The following is an 18215-nucleotide window of genomic DNA, read 5'->3' as shown; positions in this document are numbered from 1 at the left end:
CCAGGAACACACCAGTTGCTTCAATGGAGTTCCAATGTCTACCGCGGTAACCCATGGCCAAAAATTTCTGACCTCGATGGTATCTAAAGTAACAGCGCGTACTATTTGCTGTTCTCCTAAAGTCGTCGTATAGCAGGCCCAACTGGTTTTGCCAGTGAAATGTTTGTGCAGACGCTCCAGACGCTGAAGCGCTACGAAAACAGGTCCTCGGCTTTCTGCCGTCGACGGCCACGGCCTTCCAATTTGCCGGCGAAGAGCTCCTTCCCGGCATTGCCGCCACCTCCAAAGCGGCTCGGGAACAGCTCCTTGACGTTCGCGCCCGCGGCGCCCTTGATGGCGAATCCAGTACCAGAGCTTTGATTGTTTGCTCGACCTCGCATATCAAACAGGGCCTTCTTGCCGTCGTCTTCGTTGCTCACGGACATTTTGTGCTGCATAATTCGCGTGGCTTCGTCTGCGCCGTCTATAACCCTATCCATATGCGTCTTCCCCGCCGACGAGCTCTTGGCGGGAAACAATTCCTTGGATGTATTGTCCATGGCCAGACGATCCCTGATACCAGATGCTCTCTCTCTGTTGTCTTGATTGCTGGCTCTCGGCGCGCGTGCTGCCTCCACATCCATTGCTGCGTCTCCATCGACATCCCGTAGGGGTGAAGCCGAGCGATTTCGTTGCCGCTTTCCTGCCCCTGATACGCGACCCGGGAACAGCTCCCTTTCCTGATTGCGAGACGAATAAGACCGCTCTCCACGTGTAGTTGAGTCTCTCGAGCGAGATCTCCGATGGTGCGCTGGCCTGTGGTCTGCCAGCGTCTCCTCGTCATCATCGTACATGCTCGCATGAAACACCTCCGGGCTCGAGTCGCGGTCCCGCTGATTTCTTCCACGGCCATTGCGGCGGCGGTCATCTCCATCCCGATTGCGATATCTGTTTCTGGTTCCCTCACGTCGCCTTCTCTCCTCTGGGTCGAATTCGGGATGCAGCAGGTAAAATCGACTTCGCTCAGCGGCGCCTCGAACCTTCCTGTCGGACACCACAGCGAACCGGATTTGAATATTGAGATCTGGGTGGGATGTGACAGCCTTGGCTGGAATCGTTTCCCTGGGAGGCAATTGAGTCACGTCGGCAATATCGATGGCGCTCAATGCCCTCAGGGCTTCCTGTGCCGTGCTTTCGGACCCAAAGAGCAGGTTTGCGGATTCATCGTCGATCCACTCGACTCTGTCTGGGAGACCATAATGACTCTTGACGTATGTTTTGATGTCGTCCGTGGTCAATGTTTCCAGTCCCCGAATGTGTACCTTGTTCCGCACCAAGATCGAGCCTCCTATATCGCGTTCGTTTGACGGAGAAGGCGCTGTGGCGGGTATTGTGATGCTCTGTTGACGTTGGGGGTTAGCAAGCAAGCAGACAAATTGCGAGAAACCCCCTTCAATAAGCTACGTACTGTGCCGTCACCAATTGTCACCGTTGGAGGAGCAAAGCCGTCGGCAACATCGTCCATACTGATATCGAAGTCCATGGCGATTCCTTGCTGCACTTGAGCTGCGACGGCGTATGCTTGTGTTGTGGAGGGTTGATAATGTGGAGGAGGCAGCTCACGAGATGCTCGACGCGCGCGCGAGGAGGAGAAGCACTTTCGGCCTATTGGGGTTCAGTGATCCAAAAGGCAAAGAGGAGCTGCGATAGCTGTTGCCTAGTCTCAGGCGTTGCAGGTTCCTCGACTGAAGAGGATTGGTCAAGATTTGATGGACAAATTGAAGTCCATGGTGAAAGTGCAATAGATAAACCAGACGTCTACTCGTCGGTGCTTAGAGACCGAAGGAGCTTCGGCCGCTTAGTGCCTTTGGAGACTGAGGCTGACCATGCTGAGCGGCTCCTTTTCCAATCTGGGATCAGTGGCTACGGGGTAATTATGTAAGTAACTTATTAGGTGGCAGACACTTTTTCGGCACCTGCCGGATTTCATCGACTCCGAGTCCTCCACTGCGAAGGCAACCTTGGTCCGAATCTTCCTCCGGTCCGGTCTTCTTTTTCCGGCCAACTAAGGTAATTTGCTGTGAAAGGGCGGGAGCTATTGCACATCGAGTAACCCAACACACAAGTCTATTATGCTGCAACTCTGCACAACTCTACAGCTGCCTAATACCTCGAAGTAAGCAAAGGGTGTGACAGAATACATTTTTTCTTCTCAAAAAGCCTTCACTACCTCCTTGCCTCAAGAACTTTTGTCTCTTTCTGCATCCCCACAAATCCTGTACATGTACGAGGAAATAACAACCACAGTTGCTTCTTTGTGCCCTCAAGGCGTAGACAAATGAAATGGGTATAAATATCCTCTATCAGTTGGATCGACCTTCTATCGTCTTGTGAGACATGATTAGTAAGGCGTCAGCGCCAGTGCAGCGCGCAGCGCGCAACATTCACCACTGCTGCTTCGGAAAGACGGGTCCTGGATGCCAGCCACGCGTCTAAATCGCAGTGAAAACAGCTTCGGCAAGGCCGGAGCCAAGCAAAGAAAGGTGGAAAATCTGGAAAGGGGAAAAATTGGGGACGCAAATGTCTCACACGGTTTCCAAACGTCTGCGTGATTCAACTATACTAGGCAGGCAAGTGGTCCGCGGGGTCTTAGTCCGAGATCCATCGGAATCGCCGCCTGTCGTTGCAGTTGCTAAACCGGCTGTTCGTGACATCTCGGATGCCGCTCGCTTCAGATTTGGGAGACTCGGAACGATATCTCCGGCTGAGGGTCGATCGTGCTCTTCCATACGGTCGTCTTCAACTGGGTCGCTCGGATCCAAGAAATGATCGTAAATCCAGCAATTCTCGAGACCTTCTATGAATATCGGAGAGTTTCGGAGAAAGTGCCATGAAAACTTGTCCTGGCGCATGGCGATATATAAAGACTCGATCTTGCCGTTGGCCTCACAGACGCCGCAATGTTTTCTGAGGAAACCGAGATCATAATCGCTGTCGACAAGTTTGGAGTCTAGTGGTCTGAGCATGGGTAGCCCTTGGAGCTTCTCTGCGTCGCAAAGCTTGGCCTGTAGGGGCATCCAGGACCTTCCTCTGAGTAGGCTACCAAACGACTTTGTAACAGCCTCTACGAAAGACTCGCTGTCAGGGCCGCCAACTACCACAGTCCGATGAAGCCCCCGGGATAAGCAGCGCTTGTAGGCGTTGGTGTCTCTTTCGAATGGGAAGGGCTGAGAGGGTGTCGGCAGAAGTGAGATATGAACTGTCCAGGCCCCGCAGCTACTCGAGCTCATGTTGGATTCAGTGGCGCTCAGAGCTGGCGAGGTACGGGAAGCTACGCACGTGTCTCCTGGATGGACCTCAGCCTCGGGCGGGATGTGCTGCGTGGCTGACGACGGCTGTTGCAACTTGAGGGCCACCAGGGTGTCGGAACCCAACGAGGTGGTTTCCTCTGTCATATCCGGGTGCTGACCTCCTTGACTGGCCAAAGAATCATGATCCGACTCCAACTGTTCCAACCTCTCTTCTATGCTCTCGTCGGCGTCGAATAGCTCCATCTGTCGATTGCTAATGTTCTTCAAATCTCCGTTGACACGGTCCATATGTTCTGACTGAGAACACAGAGTTTCCCTTAGTTGAGAGGTTTGCCGCTCAAGCTGCTCTACGGATTGCCAAACTCTGTTGATATTGCGATAAGACCCTTTGATCTCCTGGCCAATCTCTTCACGGCTTTTGTCGACGAGGTCCTCCAGCTCACTCACTCGGGCAACAACAGCTCCAAGGCCGCCATACTTCTGTTGGACAAGTTGTACTTCGAGGGCTTGAAGTCGTTGCTTCAGGAGCTCAACCTCCTCTCTGGTCGAGGATGGCTCTGGGGTCTTGACATGATAGCATGACATATGTCCACAATCACAGCTAGCCCCGGGTGTGGATCGGTTGAGAGAAAAATGGACACAAGCGCATCGTTGGCCTTTGATGCCGGGTACTAACAGTATGTAGCGGCATTGGCCTTGGGGAAGCGATTGATCATCGACGCGGCCAGCTGGGCTTTGCATCGGCGAGGGAGATGAAGTCGTCGACATGGAGGGCGAGTTGAGCGTGGTATACCAGATGGCGAGCCTTCTTCAGAGTAGACCGGCGGCCGCTAAAACAGCAGGGGTTGAGTCTGGGGTGACTAGAATCGAGGGTGCTGGTTACTGATGGAGCGGATGACAGAATCTCAGAGGTGAGCGGGCGAATCTGAATTCGGTTCAATGCAGGTGAATGATTGGGCCATGGAATGATGGAATGGACGACCGAGGTTTAAAAACTCGAGGGCCGGCGATGATGGTTGAAAATGTTGAAGAGTAGCTAAGACACATGGACTTGGTAAGGCAGCCAACGGTGAGTGAGCAGGAAGGAAACCGGGCTGCTATGAGGATTGGCGGGGACGGCTTTTTAGATAGCAGGCGAAAAACCGGGAGGTGGACCGGGACCGGGAAGATCAAGGCGTGGGTCTGGGCGAAGTGCCCAGATTCGGGGGTTCGTTGTCTAGGGTAGAACACAAGGAACCGAGCTGGGACGTGCGAAACGCGGCGAGATTAGTATCTCGTCGCACGGTACTCCGTAAAGAAGAAGAAGAAGACGACGAAGGGGATGACGGGGTTAGGGGGTCAAAGGAGTGAGATGGCGTTGGCAGGACTTGCGCGGGTAGCATGTGTTGTGGACGTGGAGGTGGTTGTCTGTCGGTGCTTGAAGACAGTGACTGTACTCTCTATACACTATTTAGTCTGAGTGACGAAGATTGATAGAGATGACTGGGGCTGTGAATGGAAAGGATAAGGTCGGTAGAGTCATGGTATCGTAAGATATTCGTAGACGAGGCGATTGTGGTACATGAAAGGCGGCGATTCAGGTTGGGATGGCGAGGGCGAGGGTGAAGGTAGTTGGCCCCGAGTGATGGACGGGGAAAATATGCAGACGTGGGCGGAGCGGAAAAGAAGTGGCATTGGATGGAGATAAAAAGGCGTGTCGTGTCGAAGGGGTAAGGGGGTGGGCAGGGTGGCAGGGGTCCGGTGGGAGGCTAGGGGAGAGAAGCCGGGAAGAGGAGATGTTTGTCAAGTTTTGCAGCACCTATTCGTAAGAATACACACACTGCCATTCTGACAGTAAACCGTCTGCACTGGGGGGAAGGAATGGGTTGGCGAGCAAAACAGACTCTTCTTGCTTGGGAAGAGTGAGGAAAGACATAACGGCAGAAGATAGTGAGGTAGGTAGGTACCTACCTACCTGCAAGGCAGAGGAGGTAACTTCGGTGAGGTATCCGTAAGGTACGTTTGGATGGGAGGGATAGGAGCGATGCGGTGCATTGCGATGCAGATGGTAGATGGAGATGATTCGAGGGCCGGATTCGTCAGGGCCGGGAAGGATGAGGGAATTGGAAACCGGTAGGGTTCGTCACAAAGTGCGCAAAATGCGAGAGCGTGAGGCTGGCCGAGTTAGGTACTCTGTACCGGGTGTCCGTACCTGAGATGGCTGCTGCTAAGTTGGGTCATTTACCCAAGTATCCGTAGTTCTTCTCCAAATTCTCTCCTCTCTCATTCTCTTTCCAGGTTTTGACTGTCAATGGGTAGCCGCTACTACCTTAGTCTACCGGTACTACATCATACGGGGAAGCGGGAAGCGGCGGGCGGGAAAGTGGATTTCTCGCGCGGGATTGGGGGTGAGGGGGGCAAGGGGGAGGGCCTAGGGGACGCTTTCATTCGCAGGGGAGACGTGGAGGTTGGGAGCTTACCTAATCTGGGTACGGCCATTCCACTCGCACTGGCCCTTCCCCATAATCCTAATCTACCTGTAAAGGGACCCAGGTTTGGCCGGAAGGCAAAAGGAACTCCAAGTATCTTCCATAATCAGCGATACCCAAGGCAAATATTCCGCACTTTAGGCCTGCACAGTAGGCACAGGTACGGAAGGTAAGGAAGGGATCCCACGCCATGCGTGGCATGCCGCCGCACCGTTTTCAACAATGACAGTTCAGGTTATCAATCAGCTCAACCAACCTCCCAGCAGGGCCAGACCGTCAACACCGGCGACACAGTGGCGAGGTATTGTGCATAGTGCCTATGCAGACGTGGCTTGGACGAGAGGGAAAAGGGATAGGCAGAGAGAGAGAGTACACCGACGCCCGCAGTTCGCCATCGTGCCTATATGTTTAATCGTGCCAGAAAGTTGCCATGTGGTGTTAGAAAGCTATTCCTGATTTCGTCCAGGTATCCGTACCTTCTAGGACAACACAAGGTGGACCGTGGAAAAGCCCTCCCACGCTCTCCCGTCGACGCCCACCCATTTGCGCCCGTCAGATGGCCGAGAAACGGCCTCGGAGTGGTGGATGTGGGGGACCAACCAGATAAGACGCACTGCAACCATCAGAATCTTACCAACCCAATGGAAGGCACAGATAATTGCCCTGCGCAGTGCTCTGTATCTAATGCACGTCCCACCTCGCGTGCTTGCACACTGAGTTCCTCATGCTGCTGGGTTACGGGTTTCGACTACCTGACGGATATTCACATGTGCAATCGCGTCTTCACCTCCTCGCGTGTGTTCCGTAGGATGGAACTGCTGCGGGCGCTGATGAGCAGGGGTTCGATTGCCGGCCGGTTCAGTGCATAGATACGGATACCTTGCGGAACGTAGAGTCTGAGGTACATAGCACGAGGCCACGAGCACCTTGACTTTTTGCTGTCAATGGAGCAAGAAAAAACCTCATGGAACCGTTCAGTCGTCGGGTCTGTCCCGTCCTGACTCCTGACACCCACCTGCCAGCAGCATCTCGTGACATTGGACGGTGGGTGCACCGACGTTTGTTCGGTATTGATGACTTCGCTCAGGAACGCGCGCCCAAGAGACCCCAGAGCCGCGTGGGTCGCGCCCGCCGACTGTCAATCCCCGGTGCCTCTCAGCCCCTCAGCCCCTCCACGTCCTTTCCTTTCCTTCAAGATAGATACTGCCGCAGTGCCCGTTGCACTGCTGATCAACGACTTGCGGCCATGCGGTTCAGATAAAGATCCTGGGACAATACAGCCTCACATGCGCAGGTGACTCAAGTGATAGGTACCCATGTCAGCTACCCACCACAGCATGCCCACCTAGGCAATGGGACAATGAGACACCCGTATTGCGACGATGCACCGCCCCGCCGTCTTTCCATTACATCGAGGCATACAGAGTATCGATGCGCATTCAAACCCTGCTGTGATACAGATGCCGCCATCATATTTGCATCTCTTGCATCGCCGGTATCAACGGGACCGCTATGAGCTACCGACGTCGCTTCCTGCCGCTTTGGCAAAGTCAAAAAACGATTACTATCATTGACCCATCTTGACCTCATTCGTCAGGGACCAAGATACAAAGTACTTCACCGAAAGTCGGACAGAGTCGTGAGACTCGGTGAGACCTTCCGAGCATTCCATTGGTCCGCTGCCCGCCATAGCGACTGGCTTCCTTGCGGAAACGCCATCCGATCCCGACCCATATTCGACTCGGGCTTCATTGTCCATTCCCGAACCCACCCCAGTCGGTGCTCGCACTAGAACCCTGGAAGCCCTGCTTTGTCCCTGACCCGCCCGCCCCGTCTGCCTTATCATTACCAACAATTCAACGCCTTTTCTATTGGTAGTCTACGGATAGCAACCCGATATGTTCGATCAACTCACCGCTGCAGCGCTGAGCGAGGCCGCCCGTGCCAGCGAGATAGGCGTGGTTAGTTTGAACCATATTCATTCGCCAACCGGAAATGCGAACAAGATAGTTCTGACAGACCGTATAACTCCTCGGCGGAGGCGGGGGCCCGTGGCAATCAGGCGCCTTTCCATCATACATGCACCAGAGATGGGCTACAGGTTGCTACCTGTCTCTGCCCATCGTTATCTCTGCGAAATGTAATCGCGCGTTGTCTCTGTTGCTATCCAATCGACGCCTGAATGTCATCGTCGGCAGAGTCGCTTGCATTGGCTATGATCATTCTTTGGTCTCCTCACTCACCTCCATCATTGGTATTTGATTCTGTACTCATGGCTCGTCCAAGTTTCACCCGATTTCGCAAGAGAAGGGAGAGTTCTCCTGCTAGCCAATTCACGGCATTACCGGCCAGTTCGCCGATGATGCAGCGGGATGGTCTGCAGCGGCGGTTACAGAACCAACCAAAACGCTTCGTCTTCCGTGGTTCGTGACAGCATCCTCAACCAATGGCCCGGCCTCGCCAGTCGTCGAAAATACCCAGCCTGCCCACGTCCAGACCGTGAGGAAATGGATTTAAAATAGGATGTACCGAAACGCATCGCTCGCTATCGCTAAGTCGCAAATTGAACCTAAAGCAAGCCCGACTTGGTCATCAGCCAGTCCCTCGAAATGGCCTGCTTCGGCGACACCATCGACTCACTCTTGGAGACATATTCCATGTGTCTGTCTATACTCAAGAATCTGAAGGGACCTCGCCACAGCAAGCAACCTCGGCAACTTCGGAAGAGCATTCGCTCCGACAGGTCCAAGGTTCAAAGTGTATACTCTTCGCAACTGTCCGTGGCTGGCATTCATTTTGAAAAGGGCGACGGTGCGTATGCCTGCGGGCAGACACCTTGCGGACTCTTGTGCTTATGTATTGCAGCAGCTGTGGCTCGATCTTCTGTGCGAAAACTCACCAAGCGTCTTACAACGGCCGCGACTAGGTTACTTCATCTTATGACGAGGGGCCAGAACCCCGTCATTGACTACCAGTCACTCAAGACTCTCTCCAACTCATCGCGCATTGATGCCGTCAAGGCAATCAATGATCTATCACGGCGACTCAGTACATCGTCCTTGGAACCCAGCTCGTCCGGGTCAAGCAAGAAGAGCAAAAGTCCAAGGAGGACCCTCGTGGCAGACAATAGGTCAAAGTCGAAGGACAAGGAAGCCCCGAGGTGCAAGCTTCTCAAAGGCACAGCGGAGGAGCCAGAGCCAGAGGCAGACCCTGTCCACACACAACAACTGAAAGCAGAGAAACGCATGTCGATGGCGACAATATCATCAGGGAGCACAAAGCTGGGTGAGATTGGTCCCAATAAGCTGCGGCGATGGCCGTCGAACAAGTCAGCACCAGTAGACCAGTTCAGCGTACAGCCAACATACCCGTTAAGGCCTTACCACCAACCCGATGTCAAACGCAACAGGCTGTGGGGGCTATTTGGGCGACGATGAACCAGCATCTCAAATGGCCGCGTTTGCTCAATACAGTTGCTCTGGGAGCCGCCGGAGGGTTGACAGAAGGCAAGCGACCAGGGAGCGTACAAAAAGAAGGAAATCTGACAATATTGTGCGGAAAATGAGCGTTTGAGGCGGGATTCATGGGAGTAGCGAGTTACTCAATTTGCGATGTTGATGAAGGCGGATGGGTTGGCCAGGGGTGGACACCACAAACACACATATTTTGCGATTCAATCGCGGGGTTAGAGATAGGTATGGTAAGGTGCCCTCGACTCGAAGCAGCAGCATACATCAGGGGGTAGGCATGAACCAGAGATGGCAAAGTCGTGCGACATCCGCCAACCCTTAAAACTTGCCATACCTACTTGATTGCTCCACTCGAGTGAACCTCGCATTGAGAGATCTCGGTTTTCGGAAGGGAATTAGTCTGTCAGTGCCGCTGGGGGAGAGAAAAATGGAAATCAAGCATAGAGTAAAATAAAAATAAAACAAAGATTGCTACATTTCAGGGCACTCCCAACCCCAAAGTAGCCTTCGAGTATTAATGCACGTAATCTGTGTGAAAGGCTACAAGTGGAACACATGAGATGACAGCGCTGAACGTCACTGGCTCTGCCCCACCATCCACATCGATGTCAATTCCCCATCCACCTCATATGGGCCCAAGCGTGTCTGCACCTTCACATCGTCCTTCGCAACGTGCTCACACGACGAAGCCTGGGACGACGGCCGAACACGTCAACTTCATCGTTGGTAGTCGTCTGAGTTTTCCCGCTATTCAACTGCCGACTGCACCCACAACCGAGGGGCAGAACATGCAGCACCATCCCTACTAAAGGCCATCATTACACTTTCCTCGCCGCCGGCCCCTCACCTCACGATGTCTTCGGATCCTGCTGCCAACCTCAGCGCCCTGCTGCATGCAGCTTCCATTGAAGACCACGAAGAAGTCCTCAAGGCCGCTAATGCTTCTTTGAAAGCCTCCAAGACGAACATCGTTGCCCAACGTACCCGCGTTGTTGCCCTCCTTAAGCTCGACCGCTTCGACGACGCCCTCCGTGCGATTGCCGATGGCGGCGCCAAACTCGAGGACGCCAGCCTTTTGGAAAAGGCCTATGCGCTTTACAAGATGGGTAAGCTGAGAGAGGCTCGCGAGGTTGCCAACTCCAAGCCCCAGCGGAGTTTCCGCCATCTTGTCGCCCAGGTGGCCTACCGCGCCGAAGATTTCAAGGAGGCGCTCGAGGCCTACAGCAGTCTGATGGAGGACCAACAAGGAGAGGAGAGCGATCTCAAGATCAATCAGTTGGCTTCCGCCGCTCAGCTGGATTGGAAGTTTCCCAACAACCTCGAAGGCGATGACTCACCCATTCCGACTGTCGAAGACGCCGACACCTTTGAGCTTGCCTACAACATTGCCTGTGGCATGATTGCTCGCGGCGAGCTGTCCAAGGCTACGGAACTGCTCCAGACAGCCCTGCGGCTCTGCGACGAATCCGAAGAGCTCTCCGAGGATGACAAGAAAGCCGAGATGACTCCCATCATGGTCCAGCAGGTATATGTCTACACTAGATTAGGCAAGGCCGAGGAAGCTCTCGCGATCCAGAAGCGCCTATCCATTTCAGAGTACGTTGACCTCGAATTCTTTAACAAGGGAGTTCTTGCTGATCCATGTCGCGCAGTGATTCGGATGCCGAGTCTCGACTGATTGCGCTGAATAACATATCGGCTCTCACGACTGAGGTGGACAACCCGTATCTTGCTCAGCGCAAGTTCGACACCTCAGCAACCCTTAGCAAACAGGCGAAACTATTCAAGTACCAAGAAAGCCAGTTGGAGCGGAACAAGTACGTTCTTGGCCTGCAAGCTCAAAAATTTGACGGTGTGTACGAGAAGTCGTCAAAAGCACTTGCGGAGGCCTCGCCAACGGTGTCTGTCGACACCAACAGCCTTTCAGCCATCAATGCCACGGCCTATGCCCTCCGTCGTTCCAAAACAGTTGATGTGAAAGAGGTTCTCACCTTGATCGAGAAGCGCCCCACGGATGTCGGCCTACTCCTCACAATAACACAGCTCTACCTCGCAGCAAACAACCCCGGTGCCGCGCTATCCATCCTTGAGCGCTTCTTGCAGAACCTGGAGAAACAGGGCCCATCAGAACTGCGCTTTTCTCCGGGACTGGTCGCCTTGACTGTCTCTCTTTACAGACAGCAGGGCCGTCACGGCAGCATAAGATCGGAGTTGGCAAAGGCATCGTCATTCTGGGAGAAGCGCGACGGCCGCCACGTCGATTCCCTCCTACGCGGCGCCGGTTCGGAACTCCTCAAGTCATCTGAACCCACCGACCTAGCTGCCGCCGGCGCTGCGTTTGAGAAGCTCTGCCAAAAGCCCAGCGCGGATCAAGTTGCCGCCGCTGGCCTCGTGGCATCCTTCGCCACGTCGGACAGAGCAAAGGTCACCCCCCACCTCGCTGGCCTGCCCCACATCGACGACCTCCTCCAAGGCGTCAATGTCGACCAGCTAGTCAGCGGCGGCGTCACCACCATCGAGACTCCGGCCAGCCAGGCCAAGAAGCGCCGACTTGACCAGCCCGCCGATACAGGCAACAAGAAGAAGAGGAGAAGAAAGCTGCCCAAGGACTACGTCGAGGGCAAGAGGATGGATCCGGAGCGCTGGTTGCCCCTCCGCGACCGATCCTACTACCGGCCCAAGGGTAAGAAGGGCAAGAAGAAGGCTCAGGAGGCCACCCAAGGTGGCTTCGTCAAGGAGGAAGAGACTTTGGAGTTGGCGGGTGGCGCGGGATCTGTCAAAGTCGAAAAGGCACCGACGACAACATCGAATAAGAAGAAGAAGAAGGGCAAGAAATGAGGAATTGCGCTAGGCCTTAATTACCCTATCCCTATCCCTGGCGGTCACGCTTGTTCTGCGATGGTTGCAGATACCAAAATAAAAAATTTTTCTCCTGATCCTTTTTATAGACAGTTATGACCGACACGAACAGGATTAAGCAAAAAGGAGTGGTTGAACGATGAACGTTGGGAGAAGGGGGGGGGGGGGACATTGCTTGTTGTATACGCCCTCTACACTACAAAAGTTGCCACGTACGTACGAACATTGCCCTTTCTTTTTGGTTAGCACCCCAATCGTTGTCCCAATGCTATGCCCAAAGTCCAGAGTCCCTTCCCCGCTCAGCCGCGAAGCCATCCATATGTACACATCTACCATTATAGATCGACTACACCTCGCCTTTCAGAATGTCGTTGACACCAGAAAAAAATAATTGCGAATGACAGCCAAGGAGCGCAGATCTCCATTCCGCGAATCCTTCTTGATGATGCTGTCCTATGTATGGCCCCTCTCGCTTTTCACTCTCTCAAACGCTAGCTACCCTTTTCTCGCCCGCTGGTATCTTCATTTCTCCAGACGCATCTCCAGATCTGCATCTCCGAGGTCAACAGTTCTACCTTATGATGTCGGCATGGTATTTTTCGACATGAAAAGTTGCCGTTTTCGAAAATTTGTCTCTCACCTAGATTCCGGCGCATCTTGGAGACCTAGGCTTTGACTGCTTGCACAGGTGGGCTAGGCAGTCGCTGCATCTCAGCACCCCTCTCGCCCTCCTCGTCCACTTGCGCTTCCAGAGGCGTCGTAGGCTCAGATGGGGTTGCTAGTGGAGTTGCCAGCGCAGCAGATATGGGCTGTGGACTTATAATCAGCTGCGGGCTAGTTGTGGGCCGCGGGCTGGCAACATGCGGACTGTCTGCAGCAATCTCGTTCTCTGCTTCGTCCCCGGACTCATTCTCAATTGGAGGAAGTGGTGTCCTTCGTCCCTCGGAAAAACTGACTGCTGCCTCACTCTCGCCATCGGATGGCACCGAAAGCCGCCCGCCAAAGATGGGTGCTTTGGACGCGTGTGCTGAAGAATACTTGCGGTGAAGTTCACGGAAGCTCCTAGCCGTGGCAGTGCTGGCGCTGGCTGCTGATCCTCTTCTTTCCTTTGGTTCCAGCGAACTATTCAACGCATCGTGATAGTCTTCCGCGATACTGACGGGAGATGCGGGTTCGTCCTGCTTTCGCTGCCTCATGCGCTCCTCCGGAGTTAGTTGCTGTAGCTCAGAGCCAAAGTTGATGACGGACGCCTTCTTTCCATGTACGACAAAACTACCGGAGCCCCTGGTGAGCACGTCCTCGCGGCTTGTTTCGTCCGCACCGCCACTGGAAATGACATCTTTGCCTTTCCTGCTGCGATGGTGTGAAAGATGGCCAGCACTTTCTCTGAGTGTGCGTTGAAGGCTTCGTCGGATCTTGGTCTTGTCCTGCTTATCGATTGAGCCTGGCGTATCTCGAGACTCCGAGGCATCTCCTGGCTCAGAGAATGACCCCGTGCGCTTCCGTTCCGGCGGGGGAATTCGTCCGCGAGAACCTGACTCGAGCAGGCCGGCTTGCTGTAGTAGCGCCCGCTCATTTGCATCAACGTCGTCATGTCGGTCGTTGTCTGCAGGCTGCTCAGCGGTGTTGCCCTTCTTCTGCGTTGAATGTTGTTGCGGGCTGTAAAAAGTCGGCTCGCCAGATGACTGACTGGAACTGGAACCGGGTCTCTGACGCTGTGCATGCTCCGTCGACTTGGAAAGCTTGGAGTCCCAAGAGTTTTGATATTTGTGCGGGCTAAAAGTAGCACTGGTCGGCGGTGTTTGATAAGCTTCAGTAACAGGAGAGTCGGGCTCTGCCTGCGGCGTTCTCAACGGCTGGTTTGTAGAGACTGCAGCAGATGACCGCCTGCGCCTCCGTCCCACGCTATTTGACGAGACAGCATCAGGAATGGAGGGTCTTTCTCTAGAAGAAGGTGATGTCTCACGGGGCTCCCGGCCGTTTGGAGTTGTGGTAGGTGTCAGACCCCGAAGACTCTGTTCCTCGGCCAGGTCCTTCAATAAAACATCGCGATGGCACATTGATTTCCACATGTCCATGCGAGTCCATTTGATCTTGACGTCCATGTGAGCTGCAGCTGATAGGATCTGATCTCTGGTTTTGCCTTGGATGGGCGACAAGATCTGAAGGTGCCGGGCGTTCCTTAAGTGCCCTTCTAATTCTTGCTCCTTCAGAGCAATTTCTTCATCGGCTTTGGCAACTGCGTCCATCATAGTCTGCCGCCGTTGCGCGTGAATGGATTCGGCCTCTTTGTGATCAATCTTGCCTCGAACAATGCTAACATCGCCAGTTGGAGTCTGAATGACCTGGGCAGAGGCTGAGCTGCCGAGTCTCCTAATGCCGCGCCGACTTTGGCCCTCATAATTGCCTCCCACGACGCCCCTCATACGAACACCTGACGTCGTGAAGGCAGCCGCGTAGTTCAGCTTCGCTAGCCAATCATTCATCTCCTCCTCATTATCGGCCAGAAGAACTTCCTCCACATAGCCGCTGGGCTGAGCGTATTTGAAGGCATTCTTATGCTTCTTGTAGGTAGAATCGACGAGGGCAACGGCCTCCTTAGTCGGCAGATACCCGTCTGGTTTGAATTCCGGAAGAGGTGGTTTGAAAGTGATTGGCTCACCATCGAACCCCTGCTTGACATGAGACTCGTACTGATGCATCAAGTTTTTAATCCAAGTGGTGTTACGGAAGAAGTAGAGTTGAGCGCCCGTGAGAATGGCTCCCCATTCCTGCCACGGTGACCTCGTCTTCTTCTTCTTGACATCTTTGCGCCACAAGAGCCCGACCTTGGTGATCTTGATATCCACAACGCCCTGCGCCGCCTCAGCCGGGTTGCTGGAGCCCTTGTCGTCACGGAAGGCATCGGGTCGAGACCTGGCCGACACGATCTGCAACACGCCTGTTCTAAAGAACGTCCTCTGAAGCTCCTTTACGTTGAGATCTTTTGCCGTCCCTAAATAATTATAATGGTCCTCGAGTTCCATGACATCCTTGAGGCTCGGTCGCAAGATATCCAGCTTGCCGTCTATTATAAGTGTGTAAGGATCGAGAGGCTCTCGGTTTGACCGCCTGGCAGTAGCTTCCGGTGTGCCTCCCGGGAAAATCGTCTTCCGCTTGGCCCTGTTTGCCAAGAGTCGATCGCTGTTGAGGTCCAAGTCGTCCTCGACATGAATGAAAGGGGTATACGTAATGTTGTCGTAGAAACAGCTCAAGACCGAATCTGAAACACCCTCTCCCTTGGTGTTCTTTAAGTAATCGGGTTGCTGCATTTTGTGCTTGTTGTTTTTGTTGAAAACATCAGTGTGTAAAATTAGTAGAGAGAATGCGACGAAATACGCCTGATCTGGAGAGGCATAAATGCCGGGGTTGCATTCGTGGTAACGGTTCGCAAAGGCTTGCAGACATCTGTCTATCTGCTGTGTCTCCTTTGGTAGCTCAGCCTCCATGAGTAGCTTTCGGATGGCCATATCCATTGGATACTCAAAGAAGCTGAAGCGGCGCATGTAGCTGCGCAAAACTGCTATCGAGAATGGATCACTTCCCTTAGACAACGCACTGGCAATAACTCCGCGACTTAATATCTCCTCGATCCGAGCGAGGTATTTGACGGGAGTTTCGTCCTCAAGCCTGTCGGGTAGAGGAATGGCTTCTCGCGCAATCTGCAAAGAATTGTTCTTCGAAGTATTGGATCCAGGTGTTGCTGGTGTTAAGCTGCCTTGCCGTCCCTGGCCGAGGTCAGAGTTCTGGCGCAGTCGATTTAGCCCAAACAAATCACCAAAGCTTTTTCGACCAACCGATGTCGACGCTCGCCCATTTCCTGGATCTAGATGGCCATCTGTCGATTCTCTTCCAAGAGAACTCAAGGTTGAAGACCTGCCACGGCGCTGTAAGCGGGCACGCGTAGGGGAAGATTGTCCCGAATTCGTCGATCCTGGTTTAAATAGAGCGGTGGCGGGTGAAGCACTTGGCTTCGCTGATTGCTCATGCGCAGAGGACGCTACGGAATTGGCCCGCATACTGTGACTCGACTGCGGCCGCGAGCCTTGCTGAGGACGCGGGGTGCCCTCTCTAGAAGTAGAAATAGCGGTCGGCTGGGGTCCGCCGAGAGATGAAGATGAAGTGGCAGGGTTGTCAGTCCCAATTGAAGGTTTGCCCTTCTGTGGTAAATGTGATAAGTCGAACATTGGCGCTGCAGTCTTGGGTTTCCTTCGAGGTAGGCGAAAGAAGTTGGATCCTGAAGGCACCGGGGGCGAGTTGCCTGTGGCATTTGTAACATACAAATGTTCCCCTGAGCTAACGTCGGACCGTGACGATTCTGAGGCTCGATTGCTGGGAAGAGATAGATTAGGGACGTCGTGATGCTCTCCATTGGTTGGCGCTCTCGACGATGCTGGGCGGTCGGGCTCTTCGAACGTCACGAGGGTTGGTCGGTTTCTTGATTCCATTTCATCCAAACCCGTCTTTCTTCTTGACGATTTCCACGTCATGGCCCTGCCGCCGCCATCCTCGCTGTGTCTTGGTATTTCGCCCGAACGTCGAAAGCGGTCCGCGAGTCGCATGCGTGATTGCTTCTTCTGGGGAACCTGAAAGTCGGCGGTAGGAGCAGTCGTGATAATCTCAGGGGCTAGTGCAATTAATTAGCAGGGCGATCTTGACAAGAACCGGGCCTTGCTCGAGTGAGAGCCGTTTGAAGGGGCTGTTAGTAATAACGTACGGCGAGGTATAGGAGGGGGCTTCTCGGCCTGTTGTTTAGCCCTGACAGACAGTTGCGAGTCGGATGCATTGCGAAACCTCAATATGGAGAAACGTCGGTGTTTCGGTGTTTCTTCTTGAATGGGAGGAGTATCTGGTCGCGTCTCTTGGTCGTCAGGGTTTCGCTGGCTGAGAGCGCCATTGTCGGCGTCGGATGGCCCAGGTACGGCCAAAGACGTGGGCAGAGGCTCCTGAATCGAAATAGACACGGATAGTCGCGGTTGTTCCCCTTGATGTTCCTGTTCCTGTTCCTGCCCCTGTTCCAGCTGCGACAGCGGCGGCGGCGGTAGGAATGGCAGCTTGAGTTCGGGTATTGCTTTCGGCTGGTCGTCGAGTTTTTGCTTCTTGTGCTGCTGTGATTGGGGTCGGGAGGGTGACGGCGGCGGCGGCGGCAGCTGGTCTTGTTGTTGATGGTGGGATTGAGGCCGCTGAGGAGGGAAATGCTGGGGAAGCGGCGGTAGCTGGGGTGCAGTTTCGGTCTCAAGAATGGTATGGCGCCTCATATCGGTCTCGCTGACCATGTTGCCGCGACGGCGTAGAAAAGGCATGACGGCGATGGGTCATGGTTTGCCAGGGATATATCGACAGAAGTGGGAGGATGACGACCGCGGTCGAAGTTGAGTCTAGGTGCTGCGGTGCAATGCCGTGCGATCCGGACGCTAAGCCATCAGCACAAGGTAGAATTGTTGAGTATGGAGGCGAGAGACATTGGCAAGTCAGAAAGAGGGGGAATGCGAGGTAGAAGGACGACACAATAGCAGGAGAATTGGATGGTAGGGAGACTGGGTAAGCAATGTCTAGGTGAGGTCAGGTCCGGCAAGCCCAGGCGAGACGGGGCGAAGTGAGTTAAGGTGAGGTGCGGCAGGGGTGTTATGTTAGGCTAAGCGCATTGCAACGCAAGAAAGAGTACGACCGGGTAGAGGGTAGGGGTCCTCGGTCGTTGGATATGGTAGGTAGGCGTCTCCTCCGTTGGCATAGCCGCGCAGGGCAAGATGAGGTAAGGTACCTAGGGGAGGCCAAGTACAGCAGGGGGTGTGTGTGTTGGGGGGAGGGGCGGACTCGAGAGACGTGGAGAAGAGTTCCGAGATGTGAGCACGAGGCGAGGGAGTCAAAGTGAAGCGTCAAGAAAGATTGCAGGTCAGCCAAACGAACGTACGTATCCAGTAGTAGAGGCTGATAGATGCACGAGCATTTGGACGCAGAAAGAAGGAAAGATGAAGAGAGAATAGATCAAAAGTTCAAAAAAAAAAACAAAAAAAAAAAACACACACAACCCAATTGGCATTGGCGTTTGCATGCGCTGTCGTAGCGGCGTCCTGGTCTTAAACCGGAGT

At 54.0% G+C, this 18215-nt stretch overlaps 5 protein-coding genes across 5 annotated transcripts; 2 read left to right on the top strand and 3 right to left on the bottom strand.

Annotated features, from left to right (window-relative positions):
- Positions 1-191: 191 nt before the first annotated feature.
- Positions 192-1642, bottom strand: CORC01_12294 (uncharacterized protein; the record flags this gene model as incomplete). Its single annotated transcript, XM_022623915.1, has 2 exons — positions 192-1379; positions 1448-1642. Coding segments are annotated over 2 exons (1383 nt in total), but the record flags the coding sequence as incomplete, so codon positions are not given.
- A 738-nt stretch (positions 1643-2380) lies between these two features.
- Positions 2381-3578, bottom strand: CORC01_12293 (uncharacterized protein; the record flags this gene model as incomplete). The annotated part of the gene is made up of 2 exons (XM_022623914.1): positions 2381-2471; positions 2569-3578. 2 exons carry the CDS (start codon positions 3576-3578, stop codon positions 2381-2383), a joined length of 1101 nt encoding a protein of 366 aa, XP_022469601.1.
- Positions 3579-8367: 4789 nt separating this feature from the next.
- CORC01_12292 (uncharacterized protein) lies at positions 8368-9195 on the top strand (the record flags this gene model as incomplete). Its single annotated transcript, XM_022623913.1, has 2 exons — positions 8368-8569; positions 8627-9195. The coding sequence occupies 2 exons, from the start codon at positions 8368-8370 to the stop codon at positions 9193-9195; spliced, it is 771 nt and encodes a 256-aa protein (XP_022469600.1).
- Positions 9196-10081: 886 nt separating this feature from the next.
- CORC01_12291 (SRP72 RNA-binding domain-containing protein) lies at positions 10082-12066 on the top strand (the record flags this gene model as incomplete). Its single annotated transcript, XM_022623912.1, has 2 exons — positions 10082-10824; positions 10881-12066. 2 exons carry the CDS (start codon positions 10082-10084, stop codon positions 12064-12066), a joined length of 1929 nt encoding a protein of 642 aa, XP_022469599.1.
- Positions 12067-12752: 686 nt separating this feature from the next.
- On the bottom strand, positions 12753-17429 carry CORC01_12290 (Sec7 domain-containing protein; the record flags this gene model as incomplete). The annotated part of the gene is made up of 2 exons (XM_022623911.1): positions 12753-16753; positions 16844-17429. 2 exons carry the CDS (start codon positions 17427-17429, stop codon positions 12753-12755), a joined length of 4587 nt encoding a protein of 1528 aa, XP_022469598.1.
- Positions 17430-18215: the final 786 nt, after the last annotated feature.

This window comes from Colletotrichum orchidophilum, assembly GCF_001831195.1.
Source record: "Colletotrichum orchidophilum strain IMI 309357 chromosome Unknown Scaffold_148.1, whole genome shotgun sequence".
NCBI lineage: Eukaryota > Fungi > Ascomycota > Sordariomycetes > Glomerellales > Glomerellaceae > Colletotrichum > Colletotrichum orchidophilum.
Note: the sequence above shows the minus strand (reverse complement) of the source record. Positions and strands in the feature narration are given on the sequence as shown.